Genomic DNA, 21610 nt, shown 5'->3' with positions numbered 1-21610 from the left:
CAGACCCCAAAACTGACCCCTCTCACACCCCAAAACTGACCCCTCACAGACCCCAAAACTGACCCCTCTCACACCCCAAAACTGACCCCTCACAGACCCCAAAACTGACCCCTCTCACACCCCAAAACTGACCCCTCACAGACCCCAAAACTGACCCCTCTCACACCCCAAAACTGACCCCTCACAGACCCCAAAACTGACCCTCAGAGACCCCAAAACTGACCCCTCACACACCCCAAAACTGACCCCTTAGAGACCCCAAAACTGACCCATGAGAGACCCCAAAAACTGACCCCTCACAGACCCCAAAACTGACCCCTTAGAGACCCCAAAACTGACCCATGAGAGACCCCAAAACTGACCCCTCACAGACCCCAAAACTGACCCCTTAGAGACCCCAAAACTGACCCATGAGAGACCCCAAAACTGACCCCTCACAGACCCCAAAACTGACCCCTCTCACACCCCAAAACTGACCCCTCACAGACCCCAAAACTGACCCCTCACACACCCCAAAACTGACCCATGAGAGACCCCAAAACTGACCCCTCTCACACCCCAAAACTGACCCCTCAGAGACCCCAAAACTGACCCCTCAGAGACCCCAAAACTGGCCGATATCCCGATATCCCCCCCATATCCCGATATCCCCGCGCACCTGCTGGCACCGCACCAGGTGATAGGGCAGGCGGGACACGCGCACCTGGTGGCTCCGGTCGTACGGGCACTGCACGAGCGCGTTGGGCTCCATGGGGCCGGAACCACCGGGCACGGTTCGGTCCCGGTTCGGCCCGAGCAGGGCTGGTTCGGTCACGGTTCGGTCCCGATTCGGTCCCGGTTCGGCCCGAGCAGGGCTGGTTCGGTCACGGTTCGGTCCCGATTCGGTCCCGGTTCGGCCCGAGCAGGGCTGGTTCGGTCACGGTTCGGTCCCGGTTCGGTCCCGATTCGGTCCCGGTTCGGCCCGAGCAGGGCTGGTTCGGTCACGGTTCGGTCCCGATTCGGTCCCGGTTCGGCCCGAGCAGGGCTGGTTCGGTCACGGTTCGGTCCCGATTCGGCCCGAGCAGGGCTGGTTCGGTCCCGATTCGGTCCCGATTCGGTCCCGATTCGGCCCGAGCAGGGCTGGTTCGGTCACGGTTCGGTCCCGATTCGGCCCGAGCAGGGCTGGTTCGGTCCCGATTCGGTCCCGATTCGGTCCCGATTCGGTCCCGGTTCGGCCCGAGCAGGGCTGGTTCGGTCACGGTTCGGTCCCGATTCGGCCCGAGCCGGTCTGGTCCGGTCGAAGTTCGGTCCCGGTTCGGCCCGAGCAGGGCTGGTTCGGTCCCGATTCGGTCCCGATTCGGTCCCGATTCGGCCCGAGCCGGTCTGGTTCGGTCACGGTTCGGTCCCAGCGGTGCCGGTTCTGTCCCGGTTCAGTCCAAGCAGGGTTGGGTCCGTCCCTGTCCGGTCCCAGCGGCGCCGGTTCCGTCCCGATTCCGTCCAGGTTCCGTCCCGGTTCCGACCCGGTTCCGACCCGGTTCTGACCCGGTTCCGTCCCGGTTCTGACCCGGTTCCGTCCCGGTTCTGTCCCGGTTCTGACCCGGTTCCGTCCAGGTTCCGTCCCTCGCCGTTACCGCGGCAACGGGCGCTGCTTCCGGGTCCTCCGCGCCGCTGGGGGGCGCCGCGGTGCCGTCGTCATGGCAACGGGAGGCGGAAAAATTGGGGTGAAATAGGCCCAGATTTGGGCTTAATAAACGCGGATTGGGGCTAAATACCCCCAGATTTGGGTGAAAAGGCCCAGACTGTGTCAAAAGGCCTAGACCGGTGTCATGTGGCCCAGATTGTGGCTAAACAGGTTGGGTTTGGGGTGAAAAGGCCCTGGTTGGGGTCAAACAGGCCCAGTTTGGGTCAAACAAGCCTGGTTTGGGGTCGAAAAGGCCCAGACCGGGGTCAGACAGGCCCCGTTTGGGGTCATACTGGCCCGATTTGGGCCATGTGGAACCGGACTGGTGTCACCTATTGTGGTGTCACCCATCAGCAGTGTCACCCAGCCACGGAGTCAGGACGTGGTGGCTTTGGCCATCCCCAGTGTCCCCACCCACATCCCCATCCCTGTGTCCCCATCCCTGTGTCCCCATCCCGGTGTCCCCATCCCTGTGTCCTCACCCGCGTCCCCCGTGGTGTCACGGGGTGGTGGCAGCTCTGTCACGTGGCTCTGGTGGCCCCAGCGCCATCAGGCCCAACCCAGGAAGGGGAAGTTGGGTTTTGGGGCCTTTTGGGGACTGTGGGGGGTGCCACCGAGGTGCCACCATGTCCCTGCCCTCGGTGTATGGGGACAAACTGGCCGAGAAGCTGACACTGCTCAACGAGAGGGGCCGGGGGGTCCTCGTGCGCCTCTACAACATCAAAAAGGTCTGGGGAGGGTCCTGGGGGGACACCTGGGGGACACCCCGGGGGTCCCCAACACCTCCAAACCCATGGGGAGCAGCCAAGGGGACCGGGGGGAGCAAGGATGGGAGGGTTGGGGGATTTGGGGAGGGGGGGACAGCACAGGAGGGGTTTTAGGGGAGTTTGGGGGGGTCCCAGATTGGGGAGGGTTTTGGGGGGGGATTTGAGGGTGGGGGGCTCAGTTCTAGGGGGGGTTTTGAGGAGTATCCCAGCCCAAGGAGAGATTTTTGGGATCAGTTCAGGGAGGATTTTTGGGGGTGTCCCAACCCAGGGAGGGATTTTTGGGATCAGTTCAGGGGGGATTTTTGGGGGTGTCCCAACCCAGGGAGGGATTTTTGGGATCAGTTCAGGGGGGTTCTGACCCAGGGGTCCTCCAGACGTGTTCGGACCCCCGCACGCGGCCGCCCTTCCTTGGGGACAAGGCCATGGAGGCCTCGGCCAAATTCATCCAGAAGAAATTCCCACACCTGGACGTGCGGAGCAGCACTGTGAGCCACTGTCCCTGTGTCCCCACTGTCCCTGCGTCCCAAATGTCCCTGTGACCCCACTGTCCCTGTCCCCTCAATGTCCCTGTGTCCCCACTGTCCCTGTGTCCCTAATGTCCCTGTGTCCCCACAACCCCACTGTTCTCACTGTCCCTGTGTCCCCAATGTCCCTGTGTCCCCACAACCCCACTGTTCTCACTCTCCCTGTGTCCCCACTGTCTCTGTGTCCCAAATGTCCCTGTGTCCCCACTGTCCCTGTGTCCCTAAAGTCCCTGTGTCCCCACAGCCCCACTGTTCTCACTCTCCGTGCCCCCACTGTCCCTGCGTCCCAAATGTCCCTGTGACCCCACTGTCTGTGTCCCCAATGTCCCTGTGTCCCCACAACCCCACTGTTCTCACTGTCCCTGTGTCCCCAATGTCCCTGTGTCCCCACAACCCCACTGTTCTCACTGTCCCTGTGTCCCCAATGTCCCTGTGTCCCCACAACCCCACTGTTCTCACTCTCCCTGTGTCCCCACTGTCTCTGTGTCCCAAATGTCCCTGTGTCCCCACTGTCCCTGTGTCCCCAATGTCCCTGTGTCCCCACAACCCCACTGTTCTCACTGTCCCTGTGTCCCCAATGTCCCTGTGTCCCAAATGTCCCTGTCCCCTCAATGTCCCTGTGTCCCCACAACCCCACTGTTCTCACTCTCCCTGTGTCCCCACTGTCCCTGTGTCCCAAATGTCCCTGTGACCCCACTGTCCCTGTCCCCTCAATGTCCCTGTGTCCCCACTGTTCCTGTGTCCCCAATGTCCCTGTGTCCCCACTGTCCCTGTGTCCCCATTGTCCCTTGTCCCCATTTCCACCCCCATTTCCACACTGTCCCCACGTCCCCTCAGTGTCCCCACCCCTGTGTCCCCATTGTCACCTCACCCTGGGTGTCCCCCTTCCTCCCCCCACCCCAGTGTCGCCCCCGTGCCACCCACGCCGCTGTCCCCCTGTCCCCCTGTCCCCCTGCAGCAGCACCTGGGGCCAGTGCACAGGGACAAAGGTGACATCGTGCGGGTGCTGGCACCATTCTACCACACCTTCCTGGACCTCCTGGAGTTCCGGGTGAGCCAGAGATGAGGGGACAGAGGGGACAGAGGGGACAGGGGTGTCCCTACGAGCCGGGGACACTGCGGCGACACTCGGTAATGTCCCCTTGTCACCAGGATCACGTGTACGAGCTGCTCAACACCATCGACGCCAGCCAGTGCTACTTCGACATCGTGAGTGCCACCCCTGGGGTGACCCCGCCGCTGTCCCCACCGCTGTCCCCGCGGTCTCATTGCTGTCCCCTCCCTGCCAGCACATCAACTACGACTTCACCAAGGGCTACCTGGACCTGGTTGTCACCTACGTGTCACTGGTGCTGCTGCTGGCACGCACCGAGGAGCGGCGGCTGCTGCTGGGGCTCTACCAGTGCGCGCACGAGATGAGCCACGGTGCCAGGTGCCACCTCCGTGCCTGTCCCCAGGTGTCCCCAAGGCTCTGTCCCCTCACCGGGGCTGTCCCCAGCGCTGTGTCTGGTTGTCCTCACGCTGTCCCCTCCCCAGGGCCGGTACCAGGGGTTGTCCCCAATGCTGCACCCTTGCTGATATCGGCCCTGGGGTTGTCCCCAAAATGTCCCTGACGTGTCCCCAGTGCTGGGGCTGGCCCCAGGGTTATCCCCAGTGTGTCCCCAACGCTGCGCCCTTGCTGGAAATGGCCCCAGGGTTGTCCCCAGTGTGTCCCCAGCGTGTCACCAATGCTGGGGCCAGCCCTGGGGTTCTCCCCAACGTGTCCCAAACACCGCGCCCCTCCTGGAATTGGCCCCGGGACTGACCCCAGCATGTCCCCAACATGTCCCCAATGCCGTGTCCCTGCAGCGAGCCCGGCTTCGCCCGCCTGGCACAGATGGTGCTGGAGTACGAGCACCCCCTCAAGAAGCTGCCCGAGGAGTTTGGGCCCCACACCAAGGTGGGTTGGGGGTCCCCGGTCACCGGCAGGGACACCTGTGGCTGTCACAGTGTCCCCATGGCAGTGATGTCCCCATGGCAGTGATGTCCTCATAGCTGTCCCCATGGCAGTGATGTCTCCATGGCAGTGATGTCCCCGTGGCAGTGATGTCCTCATAGCTGTCCCCATGGCAGTGATGTCCCCATGGCAGTGACTTCCCCGTGGCAGTGATGTCCCCATAGCTGTCCCCATGGCAGTGATGTCCCCATGGCAGTGACTTCCCCGTGGCAGTGATGTCCCCATAGCTGTCCCCATGGCAGTGATGTCCCCATGGCAGTGATGTCCCCGTGCAGGCCGTGAGCAGCGCGCTGCTGTCCCTTCGGGCCCCGTTCACGCGGCGCTGCCAGGACGCAGAGCAGTGGAGGAGGGAGCAGTTCCTGAGCCTGCTGGGACCTGCGGGGGACATGCTGAACCCAGCCACGTGTGACAGCGTGAGTGACATGGGGACATGGGGTATGGGAACATGGGGTATGGGGACATGGACACGGGGACATGGGGACATGGGGACATGGACACGGGCACATGGGGACATGGGGACATGGGGAGAGGGGGACATGGGGACATGGGGACATGGGGTATGGGGATGTGGGGACGTGGGGATGTGGGGACGTGGGGTATGGGGACATGGACACGGGGACATGGGGACATGCTGAACCCAGCCATGTGTGACAGCGTGAGTGACATGGGGTATGGGGACATGGGGACACAGGCACTGGGAGGGTCAGGGGACAGTGATGAGGTGACACTCGTGTCCCCAGATGTCCTGTGAGTACCTGTCCCTGGAGGTGATGGAGCGCTGGATCATCTGTGAGTGTCCCCAACCCTGCTGGGCAATGTCCCCAACCCCTCCTGGGCAGCATCCCCATTTTGGGGTCCCTGATGTCCCTGCAGTGGGGTCCCCATTTCGGGGTCTGTGACTATTTTGGGGTCCCACAGTGGGGTCCCTGGGCACTGTCCCCATTTGGGGTCCATGACCATTTTGGTGTCCCCATTTTGGGGTCTGTGACCATTTTGGGGTCCCTATTTTGGAGTCTCCATTTTGGTGCCCGTGACCATTTTGGGGTTCCCATTTTGGTGTCTCCATTTTGGGTTCCTCATTTTGGGCTCCCCATTTTGGAGTCCCCATTTTGGTTTTCATGACCATTTTAGGGTCCCCATTTTGGGGTCCGTGACCATTTTGGGATCCCCATTTTGGGCTCCCCATTTTGGTGTCCTTGACCATTTTGGGGTCCCCATTTTGGGGTCTTGACTATTTTGGGGTCCTCATTTTGGGGTCTGTGACCATTTTGGTGTCCCCATTTTGGGGTCTGTGACCATTTTGGAGTCCCAATTTTGGGGTCCCTATTTTGGGCTCCCCATTTTGGTGTTCATGACCATTTTAGGGTCCTCATTTTGTGGTCCATGACCATTTTGGGGTCCCTATTTTGGAGTCGCCATTTTGGTGTTCATGACCATTTTGGGGTCTGTGACCATTTTGGGCTCCCCATTTTGGGCTCCCCATTTTGGGCTCCCCATTTTGAGTCCCCATTTTGGTTTTCATGACCATTTTAGGGTCCCCATTTTGGTGCCCGTGACCATTTTGGAGTTCCCATTTTGGTGTCTCCATTTTGGGCTCCCCATTTTGGTGTTCATGACCATTTTGGGCTCCCCATTTTGGTGTTCATGACCATTTTGGAGTCCCCATTTTGGGGTCCGTGACCATTTTGGAGTCGCCATTTTTGAGTCCCCATTTTGTGGTCCTTGACCATTTTGGGGTCCCCATTTTGGTGTTCATGACCATTTTGGGGTCCCCATTTTGGTGTCCGTGACCATTTTGGAGTCGCCATTTTGTGGTCCGTGACCATTTTGGAGTCGCCATTTTTGAGTCCCCATTTTGTGGTCCTTGACCATTTTGGAGTCCCCATTTTGGTGTCCGTGACCATTTTGGAGTCCCCATTTTGGGGTCCGTGACCATTTTGGAGTCGCCATTTTTGAGTCCCCATTTTGTGGTCCTTGACCATTTTGGGGTCCCCATTTTGGTGCCCGTGACCATTTTGGGGTCCGTGACTATTTTGGGGTCCCGCAGTGGGGTTCCTGGTGTGCCCGGGCGCTCTGGCCGCCCCCCCGTGCCAGGAGCTGTGGCGCCAGGCCCTGCAGGGCTCCCTCTTTGTCCCCCTGGTGCGTGACGAGGCCATCGCGGTGCACAAAGTCACCGAGGAGCTGCTGGGGGGGCTCAAGGGGTGAGGACGGTGACACCGGGGTGGGTGGCACAGCCCGGGGAGGGGGTGGCACAGCCGGTGCCAGGGGATGGGGGCTTCACTGGGGTGTCAGGGGGGGGGTTCGGGGGATTTTGGGGGTGTCAGGAGGGTGTTCGGGGGATTTTGGGGGTGCCAGGGGGTTCTCCAGGGCATTTTGGAGATGTCACAGGGGTTGTTTGGGGGATTTTGGGGGTGTCACGGCCGGCTCAGGGGGGTGTCCTGGGTGCCAGAGTGGTGCCGGGGGGAGGTGGACGTGCCCGGGGGTGTCCCCAAGGTGTCCCCAAGGGGGGTGGTAGTGCCCGGGGTTGTCCCCAGGGTGTCCCCAAGGGGAGGTGGCCGTGCCGGGGATGTCCCCAAGGGGGGTGGTAGTGCCCGGGGGTGTCCCCAGGGTGTCCCCAGGGGGAGGTGGCCGTGCCCGGGGGTGTCCCCAAGGTGTCCCCAGGGGGAGGTGGCCGTGCCCGGGGGTGTCCCCAGGGCTGTGCCAGGTGTCCCTCCCCAGGTATGGGAAGCGCGTGGCCGATGTCAAGGAGTGCCGGGACCACGCGGTGGCTCACAGGTCTGGGAGGGGGCGGGTGGGTCTGGGGAGATTTGGGGGTGCTGGGAGGTCCCAGAGCACCCCAAAACCGCCTTCCCCGTGTCTCCAGTGTCCCCAGTGTCCCCGTGTCCCCACCCCTGTCCTGAGGGGGGGGGGGTTCTCTCGGGGGTACCCCGGTTCCACCCGCACTGACCCCTTTGTCACAACCGCTGTCACTTTGGAGTGACCTTTGGGGTGACACCTGGGTGGCCCTGACCCCCCCCCCACCCACCTTGTCCCCCATCCTGACCCCCCCACTCCCATCACGACCCCCCACCCCCCCCCCACCTTCCCAAAATCCCCTCAACCCTCATTCCCTACGGTCACCCCTCATTCCCTGCCCAGCGTTCTGCCCCCTTCCCCTGCCCCGACAAAAATCCCCCCGACCCCCCCAAAACCTCAGAGACCCCCAGGGACCCCCAGTGACCCCCCCCAAACCCCCCTGGACCCCCCAGCCCGGCGCTGCACCGGGGTCGCCGCTCGTTCCTGCGCGGGGCCGTGCGGGAACTCGCGGCGCTGCTGGAGGATCAGCCCGGGCTGCTGGGACCCAAGGTGCGATTTGGGGGGGATTTGGGGGGGATTTGGGGGGATTTGGGGGGATTTGGAACAGTTTTTGGGGGAATTTGGGACAGTTTCGGGGAGGATTGGGGGGATTTTGGGGGGATTTTTTGAGAGTTTTTGCAGGGATTTCGGAGAGTTTTGGGGGGAATTTCGGAGGGTTTTGGGGGGGATTTTTGAGATTTTGGGGGTATTTCTGAGATTTGGAAGGATCAGGGAGATTTTGAGGGCATTTCTGAGAGTTTCGGGGGAATTGTGGAGAGTTTTGAAGAGATTTTTGGAGATTTTGGAGAGATTTCAGGGAGTTTGGGGGTTTTTTTTTGAGATTTTGGTGGGGATTTCTGAGTTTTGGGGAAATTTCAGAGAGTTTTTGGGGCTTTCGAGGGGATTTTTGGGGTGCGGGTGGGGTTTGTGTGCAGGGTTCGGGGGTCGCGGTTTGGAGTTCTCAGGGAGTTTTGGGGGCGCGGGGTTGCAGGATTTGGGGTACGACGGTGAAGGATTTGGGGTTCAGGGGATGGGTTCAGGGTTTGAGGTGTGGGATTTGGGATTTGGGATATGGGATTCGGGATTTGGGATTTGGGATTCAGGATTTGGGATTCGGGATTTGGGATTCGGGATTTGGGATTCAGGATTTGGGGTTCAGGGGTTGGGTTCAGGGTTTGAGGTGTGGGATTTGGGATTTGGGATATGGGATTCGGGATTTGGGATTTGGGATTCAGGATTTGGGATTCGGGATTTGGGATTCGGGATTTGGGATTCAGGATTTGGGGTTCAGGGGTTGGGTTCAGGGTTTGAGGTGTGGGATTTGGGATTTGGGATATGGGATTCGGGATTTGGGATTTGGGATTCAGGATTTGGGATTCGGGATTTGGGATTCGGGATTTGGGATTCAGGATTTGGGGTTCAGGGGTTGGGTTCAGGGTTTGAGGTGTGGGATTTGGGATTTGGGATGTGGGATTTGGGATTTGGGATTCAGGATTTGGGATTCAGGATTTGGGATTCGGGATTTGGGATTCAGGATTTTGGGTTCAGGGGTTGGGTTCAGGGTTTGAGGTGTGGGATTTGGGATTTGGGATTTGGGATTTGGGATATGGGATTCGGGATTTGGGATTCAGGATTTGGGATTCGGGATTTGGGATTCAGGATTTGGGGTTCAGGGGTTGGGTTCAGGGTTTGAGGTGTGGGATTTGGGATTTGGGATATGGGATTCGGGATTTGGGATTTGGGATTCAGGATTTGGGATTCGGGATTTGGGATTCGGGATTTGGGATTCAGGATTTGGGGTTCAGGGGTTGGGTTCAGGGTTTGAGGTGTGGGATTCGGGATTTGGGATTTGGGATTCAGGATTTGGGATTCGGGATTTGGGATGTGGGTTTTGGGATTCGGGATTTGGGATGTGGGTTTTGGGATTCGGGATTTGGGATTTGGGATTCAGGATTTGGGGTTCAGGGGATGGGTTCAGGGTTTGAGGTGTGGGATTCGGGATTCGGGATTTAGTATTTGGGGTTCAGGGGATGGGTTCAGGGTTTGGGGTGCGGGATTTGGGATTCGGGATTCGGGATTTGGGATTTGGTATTTGGGGTTCGGGATTTAGGATTCAGGATTTGGGGTTCAGGGGATGGGTTCAAGATTTGGGGTTCCGGAGTGGCTCTGGGGGTTCTCGGTGGGTCCGGGGGGGTCTCCTCGGGCTCCCCCCAAACCCCTTCCCCCCCCCCCCCCCCCCCCCCCCCCCAGGCCTTGCTGGTGTTCGTGGCGCTGTCGCTGTGTCGCGACGAGGTGAGCTGGCTGTCGCGACACGCCGAGCACGTCACCAAAACCAAGAGCCTCGAGGACTTCGCCGACAGGTGGGGACAGGAAGGGGACAGGGAGGGGACAGCGAGGGGACAGCGAGGGGACAGAGTGGGGACAGGGAGAGGACAGGGAGGGGAGAGAGGGGACAGGGAGGGGACAGAGTGAGGACAGCGGGGGACAGGGAGGGGACAGGGAGGGGACAGAGAGGGGACAGCGAGGGACAAGGGGGGACCCCCCGGGCGAGGCATGGGGAGGTTTTGGGGCGGGGGGGGGGGCTGAGCTAGGAGGGTCTGGGGAGGGGTCTGGGGGGGAGGTCGGGCAGTTCAGGGGGGTTTGAGGAGGGGTCGGGGGGCTCGGGGGTGGGGGGTGGTTCCGAGAGGTTTCGGGGGGCTCTGAGGATGCTCAACAATTTTTTGGCAGGTTCGGGGGGCTCTGGGTGGGTTCTGGAGTTCCGGGAGGATTCGGGGGGCCCTGCTGGAATTGGGGGGGGGGTTTCTCGGGGGGTTTGTGGTCACCCCCCACCCCTCGGGCACAGCCACATCGCGGAGCTGCTGTTCCTGCTGGAGCAGCTGCGGGCTCTGGTTCTGCGGCACCTGCGGCTGCTCCGCCGCTACCACCGCCACTACCTGGCCCGCTTCGACGCGCTCGTGCTCAGTGACGTCATCCAGGTGAGGCGCTGGGCGTGTCCCCCTGTCCTCCCCTGAGCTGTCGCTGTCACCTGAGCCCTCCCCGTCCCCTCAGGAGCTGTCGGTGTGTCCCGAGGAGGAGTCCGTGATCCTCTCGTCCTTTGTCGCTTCGCTCTCGGCTCTCTCGGCCAAGGAAGGTGCGCACGTGTCCCCCTGTCACCTCAGCGTGTCGCCAGTGCCACCTCCAGCACGGTGTCACCTCTGTCCTGGCGGTCCCGAAGGGTGGTGGCTGCAGGGAGTCCCCCAGTGGTGGCAGTGTCACCCCACCCCCCCCAGCCCTGTCCCCGTGTCCGTCTGTCCCCGCAGTTGATGACAAGGAGCAGTTTGACTTCACCGCGCTGCGCCTGGACTGGTTCCGCCTCCAGGTGGTGGCCCTGTCCCTGTCCCTGTCCCTGTCCCTGTCCCCGTGTCCCCATGTCCCCATGTCCCCATGTCCCCATGTCCTTGTCCCCGTGTCCCCATGTCCCTGTCCCCCTGTCCCCATGTCCCCATGTCCCTGTCCCCATGTCCCCATGTCCCCATGTCCCCATGTCCCTGTCCCCGTGTCCCCATGTCCCTGTCCCCATGTCCCCATGTCCCCATGTCCCCATGTCCCCATGTCCCTGTCCCCATGTCCCCATGTCCCCATGTCCCCATGTCCCTGTCCCCGTGTCCCCATGTCCCTGTCCCCATGTCCCCATGTCCCCATGTCCCTGTCCCCGTGTCCCCATGTCCCTGTCCCCATGTCCCCATGTCCCCATGTCCCTGTCCCCGTGTCCCCATGTCCCTGTCCCCGTGTCCCCATGTCCCTGTCCCCATGTCCCCATGTCCCCATGTCCCTGTCCCCATGTCCCTGTCCCCATGTCCCCATGTCCCCATGTCCCCAGGCCTACACGAGTGTGGCGAAGGCCCCTCTGCCTCTGGTGTCCAACGCTGACATTGGCCATGCCATGAACCTGGTGGTGTTCCACACTCTCCTGCTGGACCGGCCCGAGGAGCTGCTGGACGAGACCTCTGACCTGTCCCACCTCTGGTGAGCACCTGCACCCCCTCTGTCACCCCTTCTGTCACCCCTTCTGTCACCCCGGACCCCCCTTTGTCACCCTTGTACCCCTCCTCTCATCCCTGTACTCCTTCTGTCACCCCTGTACTCCCTTTTGTCACCCCTGGACCCCTCCTCTCATCCCCGCACCCCTTTTGTCACCCCTGCACCTCCTTTTCCCACCCCTGTCCCTTTTCCCCTGCCCCTTTCCTGCCCCTGCACCTCCTTTCCCCACTCCATCTCCACTTTTCCCACCCTTTTCCTACCCCATCCTCCTTTTCCCACCCCATACCCTCTCTCCCTGCCCCTTCCCCACCCCGTACCTCTTTTTCCTGCCCCTTCCCCACCCCATACCCCCGTTCCCATCTTTTTCCTCCCACCCCCTGGGTGTCCCTGCCCCTTTTCCCACCCCGCTCTCCCTCTCCCTGCCCCTTTTCTTCCCGCAGTTTCTACCCCCGGCCCCTGGAGCGGATGTTCTCACAGACTCTGGAGGATCCATCCATGCTGCGCTTCTCCATCGCTTTCCCTCTGCTCTGCGCCCACTTCTCGCGCTGCCCTCACCCCATGTGCCCCGAGGAGGTGCGTGATACCCTGGGGACGGGGGGTCCTGGGTGTCCCCCAGTCCCGTCCCCGTCTCTGAGTGAGGGGTCCCGGTGTCCGCTCCCAGTATCCCCAGTTGGAGGCGGTGGCGCTGGGGCTGTGTCACAAATTCTTGGAGGAGCTGGCGCGGGTGGGCAGCGGCTGCGTCCTGGATGCCTGCGCTGAGCAGCACAACCTGAGCCAGCAGGTGAGGGGGTCTGGGGGGTCTGAGGGGGTCTGGGGGAGTCTGGGGGGTCTGGGGGGTCTGGGGGGTCTGAGGGAGTCTGGGGGAGTCTGGGGGGTCTGGGGGATCTGGGTTTTTCAGGAGGCTCTGGGATCTCTGGGGGGGACTGGGGGTCTTCTGGGGGGGTCTGGGGGGTTCTGAGGGGGTCTGGGGGGTCTGAGGGGTCTGGGGAGGCTGGGGGGGTCTGGGGGGTGTGGGGGAATCTGGGTTTTTCAGGAGGCTCTGGGATCTCTGGGGGGGACTGGGGGTCTTCTGGGGGGTCTGGGAAGGTCTGAGGGGGTCTGTGGAGTATGGGACTTTCAGGGGGCTCTGGGACCTCTGTGGGGAATGGGGGGCATCTTCTGGGGGGGTCTGAGGAGTCTGGGGGATCTGAGGGGGTCTGGGGAGGTTGGGAGGGTCTGGGGCATCTGGGGAGGTCTGAGGGGTCTGGGACCTTTAGGGGGCTTGGGGGGGTCCAGGGGGTCTGGGACTTTTGGAGGGATTGGTGACTTTTGGGGTCTTGGTGACCTTTGGGGTCCTCAGGACCTTTGAGGGCTTCAGGACCCTTGGGAGCTCAGTGACCTTTGGGGTCTTTAGGATCTTTAGGGTCTCCAGAACCTCTGGAGTCTTGGTGGCCATTGGGGTCCTGTGGCCTCTCTGTCCCCTCTGTCCCCTGTCCCCAACAAACCCTTGTGACGGCAAAAGTTTCTCCATGGGGACAACACCTGGCAGGGTGTCCTCTGCCCCAGCCTGTGGCCCTGGCGGCCCCGTCCGGGATGTCCCCATGTCCCTGTCCCCATGTCCCTGTCCCCGTGTCCCCATGTCCCCATGTCCCCATGTCCCCATGACCCTGTCCCCATGTCCCCATGACCCCATGTTCCCATGTCCCCATGTCCCCATGTCCCCATGTCCCTGTCCCCATGACCCTGTCCCCATGTCCCTGTCCCCATGACTCTGTCCCATGTCCCCATGACCCTGTCCCCATGTCCCCATGACCCTGTCCCCATGTCTCCATGTCCCCATGTCCCCATGTCCCTGTCCCCACCCTGCAGCTGCTGCCCAAGCACTGTGCGGCCACCATCAGCCGAGCCCGCGTCAAGAAAACCCCAAAGCAGCCGCCCCGAAAAGGGGACCCCGACAGGGACAAGCCGGGGACAGAGAGCCAGCGGAGGGACCGGACCCTGACCACCAAGTGAGTGTCACCAGGGCAGGGATTGTCCCCACGGGGACACGGTGGCATTGTCCCCATGGGGTCAGTCATGGTGTGGGACATGGTGTGATTGTCCCCATGGGACATGTTCTGTCACACTGTGATTGTCACCCCAGCATGGACAAGCTGCACCTGACCCTGGCTGAGCTGTCCCTGAGCCTCAACCACGTCCCCAAGCTCACCGTGTTTGGGCACACGGTGACACCGGCCGAGTACCTGAGCAGCCACCTGGAGACACGGCTGACCAGGTAGGGACACGCTGGGCTGAGGGGACACACACCTGGGACACAGGGGACACACACCAGGGACACACTGGGGACATGCTGGGCTGAAGGGACACACACCTGGGACACATGGGACACAGGGGACACACAATGGGGACAAGCTGGGGACACGCTGGGCTGAAGGGACACACACCTGGGACACATGGGACACAGGGGACACACACCAGGGACACATAATGGGGACACGCTGGGCTGAAGGGACACACACCTGGGACACATGGGACACACAGGGGACACACAATGGGGACACACAATGGGGACACGCTGGGCTGAGGGGACACACACCTGGGACACATGGGACACAGGGGGCACACACCTGGGACACATGGGACACAGGGGACACATAATGGGGACACGCTGGGCTGAGGGGACACACACCTGGGACACATGGGACACAGGGGACACACACCGGGGACACGCTGTGGTCACACAGGGCTGAGGGGACACACACCTGGGACACGTGGGGCTGAGGGGACACCCGGGGCTGATGGGACACGCGCGACAGGTGCCTCACCTCCCTCGCCGTGTCCCCGCAGGGCCATCGTGGCCATGGCCGGCTACAGCCAGGCCACGCACGAGGTGGCCCGGCCCTCGGAGGTGCTGGCGGGGCTGGGGGCCTACATGGGGCTGGTGCAGCGGCTGGGACAGTTGGTGGCACTGGACACGGGGCGGCTGCTGCGCTCCGTGCTGCTGCAGCAGTGCCACCCCCGAGATGGCGGCGGGCAGCCCACGCTGACCGCCATCTACACCGAGTGGTCAGTGTCACCGCGTCACCGCGTCACCGTGTCGCCGCGGGCTGGGGGGGACAGGGGGTGGGGTGGGGGTGGTGGTGGGGACACGGGGATGGTGGTGGCAGCTGGGACATGGGGACGGGGTGGTGGTGATGGCAGCTCATGATCCCTGCAGCATGATCCCAGTCCCGGTGCCCCAATCCTGTCCCCAGTCCCCCAGTCCTGTCCCCAGTGCCCTGATCCTGTCCCCAGTCCCTCAATCCTGTCCCCAAGTCCCTCAATCCTGTCCCCAGTCCCCCAATCCTGTCCCCAGTGCCCTGATCCTGTCCCCAGTCCCTCAATCCTGTCCCCAAGTCCCCCAGTCCTGTCCCCAGTGCCCCAGTCCTGTCCCCAAGTCCCCCGGTCCTGTCCCAGTCCCCCAATCCTGTCCCCAGTGCCCCAATCCTGTCCCCAGTCCCCCAGTCCTGTCCCCAGTCCCTCAATCCTGTCCCCAAGTCCCCCGGTCCTGTCCCAGTCCCCCAATCCTGTCCCCAGTCCCCCAATCCTGTCCCAGTCCCCCAATCCTGTCCCCAGTGCCCCGATCCTGTCCCCAGTCCCTCAATCCTGTCCCCAGTGCCCTGATCCTGTCCCCAAGTCCCTCAATCCTGTCCCCAGCCCCTCAATCCTGTCCCAGTCTCCCAATCCTGTCCCCAGTCCCCCAATCCTGTCCCAGTCCTGGTCCCGGTCCTGTTGCTGTGGGTCCCCATGCCACGGGTGACATTCCTCTAGGTGACATTCCCACGGGTGACATTCCTCTAGGTGACATTCCCATGGGTCCCCATGCCACGGGTGACATTTCCATGTCCCTACAGATCCCTGGAGGCCCTGCTGGGCCGGGCCAGCACCGGGGCTGTGGGTCACAATCCCACAGGTGACATTCCTGTGGGTGACAGTCCCACAGGTGACATTCCCGTGGGTGACACTGCTGCGTCCCTGTCCCCACAGGTACCTGGAGGCCCTGCTGCGCCAGGCCAGCACCGGGGCCGTGCTCCTGTCCCCGGCCCTCCAGGCCTTCACCACCGTGCCCCGAGAGGAGCAGCCCCCGTTCAGCGCCGCCGAGTTCTCCGATGTCTCAGGTGAGGTTTGGGGGGATCAGGTGGGGTTTGGAGGGGTTCAGGTGGGGTTTGGGGGGTTCAGGTGGGGTTTGGGGTGTTCAGGTGGGGTTTGGGGGGCTCAGGTGGGGTTTGGTGTAGTTCAGGTGGGGTTTGGAGGGGTTCAGGTGGGGTTTGGGGTGTTCAGGTGGGGTTTGAGGTAGCTCAGGTGAGGTTTGAGGGGTTCAGGTGCGGTTTGTAGGGGTTCTGGTGGGGTTTGGGGGGCTCAGGTGGGGTTTGAGGTAGCTCAGGTGAGGTTTGAGGGGTTCAGGTGCGGTTTGTAGGGGTTCCGGTGGGGTTTGGGGGGCTCAGGTGGGGTTTGGGGTAGCTCAGGTGAGGTTTGAGGGGTTCAGGTGCGGTTTGTAGGGGTTCCGGTGGGGTTTGGGGGGCTCAGGTGAGATTTGGGGTAGCTCAGGTGGGGTTTGGGGGGCTCAGGGGTGGCTGTCACCCCCCTGTCCCCAGCAGTGTCCCCACCCTGTCCCCTCCTCAGAGCTGAGGGCGCTGGCCGAGCTCATCGGGCCCTACGGGATGAAATTCCTGAGCGAGAACCTGATGTGGCACGTGGGGTCCCAGGTGACCGAGCTGAAGGTACAGGGGGACAGGGGACAGGGGACAGGGGACAGGGGACAGGGGACAGGGGACAGGGGTGGGGACGGGACAGGCAGGGCCACCCTGAGGCCACCCCAACCCTGTCCCTGCCTGTCCCTTGGGCTCCGTGGGAAGTTCGGAGGTGCCAGGTCCTGCAGGTCCCCAGTGTCCCCCAGTGTCCCCCAGTGTCCCAAATGTCCCCATGCCCTCCAGTGTCCCCATGTCCCCAATGTCCCCAGTGTCCCCAATGTCCCCAATGTCCCCATGCCCCCCAATGTCCCCAATGTCCCCAGTGTCCCCATGTCCGCCTGCTGTCCCCATGTCCCCTGTTGTCCCCATGCCCCCGATGTCCCCATGTCCCCTGCTACCCCATGTCCCCAGTGTCCTCATGTCCTCCGATGTCCCCATGTCCCCTGCTATCCCCATGTCCCCAGTGTCCCCATGTCCCCAGTGTCCCCATGTCCCCCGATGTCCCCATGCCCCCGATGTCCCCATGCCCCCTGATGTCCCCATGTCCCCAGTGTCCCCATGTCCCCAGTGTCCCCATGCCCCCCATGTCCCCATGCCCCCCAGTGTCCCCATGCCCCCCCAATGTCCCCATGCCCCCTGATGTCCCCATGCCCCCCAGTGTCCACATGTCCCCCGATGTCCCCATGTCCCCTGCTATCCCCATGTCCCCAGTGTCCCCATGTCCCCAGTGTCCCCATGCCCCCTGATGTCCCCATGTCCCCTGCTATCCCCATGTCCCCAGTGTCCCCATGTCCCCAGTGTCCCCATGCCCCCTGATGTCCCCATGCCCCCCAGTGTCCACATGTCCCCCGATGTCCCCATGTCCCCTGCTATCCCCATGCCCCCCAGTGTCCCCATGCCCCCCCGATGTCCCCATGCCCCCTGATGTCCCCATGCCCCCCAGTGTCCCCATGCCCCCCCGATGTCCCCGTGTCCCCACAGAAGCTGGTGGCAGAGAACATGGACACGCTGGTGCAGCTGCGCTGCTGCAGGCCCGAGCAGAGGCCGGCGCTGCTGCCCCGCCTGACCTGTGAGTGGGGCCGGGATGGGGGGTCCGGGGGTGTCACACAGGGGGTGTCACACACCGGGGGTGTCACACGTGTCACACCGCTGTCCCCGCAGCGGCCGAGAACGTCCTGAAGCGCATGACCATCATCGGCGAGATCCTGAGCTTCCGTGCCATGGCCCAGCAGGGCCTCAGGGAGGTGGGACCCTCCCCAAAATCTGTGAACCCCGACCCCACAGGACCTCCCCCCCCCCCAGCCCCACTGGTGTCCCCATTTGGGGACATGGGACCCTCGCTGACCCTCCCCTCCACCCCGATCCCTTTCCAGGTGTTCTCCCAGCACTGCCCCTTCCTGATGGGTCCCATTGAGACCCTGGCGGATGTGGTGACCCCGGACACCGACATCCAGGTGGGGACAGGGACACTGTGGGTGGGGGGGGGGGGGGTGTCCCTGGGGTCTGCCCAGCTGTGTGACACTGCTTGTCCCCATGTCCCCGTGTCCCCAGGTCACACTGAGCATCTTCGAGCTGGCCTCGGCCGCAGGGATCCCGTGCGAGGTGGATCCAGCGCTGGTCACTGCTCTGGCCGGCAACAGGAAAGGTCTGGGAGGGGCTCTGGGGACATCAGGGGGGGTGGCCCTGTCACCTGGGAGTCCCTGTCACCTGTCACCAAGCTGTCCCCTGCCTCTGCAGAGGGCTCATCCCCCGAGGAGGATTACAAGGTGTCCTGTCTGCTCCTGGTGTTCGTGGCCGTGTCCCTGCCCCTGATGGCCGCTGACCCCGCGTCCCTCTACAACCCCGAGCTGGATGGTGAGGGCTGGCCCCGTGTCCGTGTCCCTGTGTCCCTGTGTCCCCATGTCCCCGTGTCCCTGTGTCCCTGTGTCCCTGTGTCCCTGTGTCCCCATGTCCCCGTGTCCTCGTGTCCCTGTGTCCCTGTGTCCTCATGTCCCTGTGTCCCTGTGTCCCTGTGTCCCCATGTCCTCGTGTCCCTGTGTCCCTGTGTCCCCGTGTCCCCATGTCCCCGTGTCCCTGTGTCCCTGTGTCCTCATGTCCCTGTGTCCCCGTGTCCCTGTGTCCCCGTGTCCCTGTGTCCCTGTGTCCCCATGTCCCCGTGTCCCTGTGTCCCTGTGTCCTCATGTCCCTGTGTCCCCGTGTCCCTGTGTCCCCATGTCCCCACGTCCCCGTGCCCCCATGTCCCTGTGTCCCTGTGTCTCTGTGTCCCCTTGTCCCTGTGTCCCTGTGTCCCCACGTCCCCGTGTCCCTGTGTCCCCATGTCCCCATGTCCCCATGTCCCTGTGTCCTTGTGTCCCCGTGTCCCCGTGTCCCTCTGTCCCCATGTCCCCATGTCCCCATGTCCCCGTGTCCCTCTGTCCCCACATCCCCGTGTCCCTGTGTCCCTGTGTCCCCATGTCACTGTTTTCCCTTGTCCCCACGTCCTGTGTGCTGCAGGTTGTCACTGTCCCATTGTCACAGGAGAGGGTTTTGGGGGGACACTGGGATTGTCACCAAGGGAGGTGGCACAGTGGAGACTCTGGGTTGTCCCTAACCCTCCTGTGTCCCCAAACTTCCTGAATCCGCAACCTTCCTTTGTCCCTACCTTTATTCATCCCCAGCCTGTGTCCCCTCGCTGTCCCCTCACTGTCCCCTCGCTGTCCCCTCGCTGTCCCCAGGCTACAACAACAACCTGCACTGCCTGGCCAAGGCCATCGTTCAGGTGTCGGCCGCGCTCTTCACCGTCCACAACAAAAACATCGAGAGCCACCTGAAGGAGTTCCTGCTGGTGAGCCTGGCCTGTCCCCTCCCTGGGGCTGTCCCTGTCCCTGACCCTGTCCCTGTCCCTGTCCCTGTCCCTGTCCCTGTCCCTGTCCCTGACCCTGACCCTGTCCCATCCCTGTCCCTGTCCCTGTCCCTGTCCCTGTCCCTGACCCTGACCCTGTCCCTGTCCCTGTCCCTGACCCTGTCCCTGTCCCTGTCCCTGTCCCTGTCCCATCCCTGTCCCTGTCCCTGTCCCTGACCCTGACCCTGTCCCTGTCCCTGTCCCTGTCCCTGTCCCATCCCTGTCCCTGTCCCTGTCCCTGACCCTGTCCCTGTCCCTGTCCCTGTCCCTGTCCCTGTCCCTGACCCTGACCCTGACCCTGTCCCTGTCCCTGTCCCTGACCCTGTCCCTGACCCTGTCCCTGTCCCTGACCCTGTCCCTGACCCTGTCCCTGTCCCTGTCCCCATCCCTGTCCCTGTCCCTGTCCCTGACCCTGACCCTGACCCTGTCCCTGACCCTGACCCTGACCCTGTCCCTGTCCCTGTCCCTGTCCCTGTCCCTGTCCCTGACCCTGTCCCTGTCCCTGTCCCTGTCCCTGTCCCTGTCCCTGTCCCTGACCCTGTCCCTGTCCCTGTCCCTGTCCCTGTCCCTGTCCCCAGCTGGCCTCTCTCAGTCTCCTGCAGCTGGCCCAGGAGCCGGACAAGACACGGGCACGGAACTACGACTCCATTGTGCTCCTCTTGCACCTGGTCAGGGCACCTGGGGACACCTGGGGACACCTGGGGGTGCTCTGGGGACACCTGGGGACACCTGGGGACGCCTGGGGGGCTCTGGGGACGCATGGGGGGGCTCTGAGGTACACCTGGGGACATCTGGGGACTCCTCGGGGGGTCTGGGGACACCTGGGGATACCTGAGGAGGCTCTGGGGGACACCTGGAAACACCTGGGGACACCTGGGGATACCTGGGAACACTTGGGGGGCTCTGGGGACACCTGGGGACACCTGTGGGGGCACCTGTGGGGGTGGGGGCACAGCACCTAAAGGATCCTCCTGGGTGGGTTTTGGGGTGAGATCCCCTTGGGAGGATTCAGGGTTGTCCCCTGGGTGTGTCTTGATGTCCCCTGGGTGTGTCCTGATGTCCCCTGGGTGTGTTCGGGGGTCCGGGGGGGGGGGGGGGGTTCCCATCCATCCTCACCTCCCCTGGAAGCTTCGGGAATGCCGGGAGGGGCTCGGGGCTCGGGGTTCGGTCACACCCCCCTGGTCCCGTCCCCTCCCCCCCCCCCCCCCCCCTCCCCCGGGATTGTCATTCCAGGAGCGCCGGGCCCCGCTCGAAGCGATTTAAATGGAAATAATTCAATTTATACCGGGGCCGGGGGGGGAGGGGGAGGGGAGGTCGGGGGAATGGGGAGGGGGAGGGGAGGGGGTGCTGATGGGCGCTCCCCCCCCACCACCCCCACCCCCAGATCGTGTCCGAATCGTCCTTCCTGACCCTGGACATGCTGGAGAGCTGCTTCCCCTACGTGCTGCTGCGCAACGCCTTCCGCCAGGTGTGCCGGGACCCCCCCGGCAGGACCCCCCCTCACTGACCGGACCCCCGAGACCACCGGGTGGACCCCCCCTCACTGACCGGACCCCCCCAGACCCCCGGGTGGACCCCCCCGGGTGGACTCCCCCACACTGACCGGACCCCCGAGACCCCCGAATTCCACCCCCGGGACCCCCACCCAGTCCTCAGCGGGACCCCCATGCTGCTCCCCAAAATCCCCAACCCAACCCCCAGCAGCACCGCACCCCCGACCCCAAATCCCCCTCCCTGATCCCTCCAGGACCCCAAATCCCCCTCCCTGATCCCTCCAGGACCCCAAATCCCCTCCCTGATCCCTCCAGGACCCCAAATCCCCTTCCCTGATCCCTCCAGGACCCCAAATCCCCCTCCCTGATCCCTCCAGGACCCCCAAATCCCCTCCCTGATCCCTCCAGGACCCCAAATCCCCCTCCCTGATCCCTCCAGGTTCCCCAGAACCCCCTCCCCAAATTCCCAACCCACGCCCTCCAGCAGTCCCACATCCCCCCGACCCCAAATACCCCTCCGGATCCCTCCCCAAATCCCGCTCCTGTCACCCCCATCCCTCCCCAAATGCCCCAGCTCCCCCCCCCGGGTCCCCCCCGCGCCCCCCAAACCCTCCCCTCACCTCTGGATGCCACCCCCCGTGTCCCCAAGTGTCCCCCCCCGCTGTCGCCGCCGTCACTAAAATTCTCATTTCGCTCCAAACTCTCGGACTCATCCCGGGAATTTT

At 63.2% G+C, this 21610-nt stretch overlaps 1 protein-coding gene across 2 annotated transcripts; it reads left to right on the top strand.

Moving 5' to 3' along the window:
• The first annotated feature begins 2254 nt into the window (after positions 1 to 2254).
• NCKAP1L (NCK associated protein 1 like) lies at positions 2255 to 21018 on the top strand. 2 transcript variants are annotated; one of them, XM_062511073.1, is made up of 31 exons: positions 2255 to 2388; positions 2802 to 2912; positions 3910 to 4002; positions 4104 to 4160; positions 4241 to 4383; positions 4800 to 4890; positions 5223 to 5360; positions 5688 to 5736; positions 6995 to 7148; positions 7666 to 7722; positions 8196 to 8292; positions 10033 to 10142; positions 10625 to 10757; positions 10831 to 10912; positions 11082 to 11140; positions 11642 to 11787; positions 12243 to 12375; positions 12464 to 12583; positions 13651 to 13790; positions 13925 to 14056; positions 14629 to 14847; positions 15808 to 15938; positions 16444 to 16541; positions 17493 to 17580; positions 17673 to 17755; positions 17885 to 17965; positions 18063 to 18156; positions 18249 to 18365; positions 19226 to 19335; positions 19971 to 20060; positions 20777 to 21018. In XM_062511073.1, the coding sequence occupies exons 1-31, from the start codon at positions 2287 to 2289 to the stop codon at positions 20897 to 20899; spliced, it is 3381 nt and encodes a 1126-aa protein (XP_062367057.1). In that variant the 5' UTR covers positions 2255 to 2286; the 3' UTR covers positions 20900 to 21018. The 2 variants fall into 2 exon arrangements, with proteins under 2 accessions (XP_062367057.1, XP_062367056.1); XM_062511072.1 differs by having other exon boundaries at positions 19169 to 19335.
• The last annotated feature ends 592 nt before the right edge of the window (positions 21019 to 21610 follow it).

The sequence above is a fragment of the Cinclus cinclus genome, chromosome 30, assembly GCF_963662255.1.
Source record: "Cinclus cinclus chromosome 30, bCinCin1.1, whole genome shotgun sequence".
NCBI classification, from domain to species: domain Eukaryota; kingdom Metazoa; phylum Chordata; class Aves; order Passeriformes; family Cinclidae; genus Cinclus; species Cinclus cinclus.
Note: the sequence above shows the minus strand (reverse complement) of the source record. Positions and strands in the feature narration are given on the sequence as shown.

Excerpts from the sequence above, each read along its gene's own strand:
- NCKAP1L (XM_062511072.1), top strand. The coding sequence starts at position 2,287 with ATGTCCCTGCCCTCGGTGTATGGGGACAAACTGGCCGAGAAGCTGACA. Across the intron at positions 14,057-14,628 it reads CTGGAGACACGGCTGACCAG|GGCCATCGTGGCCATGGCCG; the intron begins GTAGGGACACGC and ends GTGTCCCCGCAG. Across the intron at positions 18,366-19,168 it reads CTACAACCCCGAGCTGGATG|CCTGTGTCCCCTCGCTGTCC; the intron begins GTGAGGGCTGGC and ends ATTCATCCCCAG.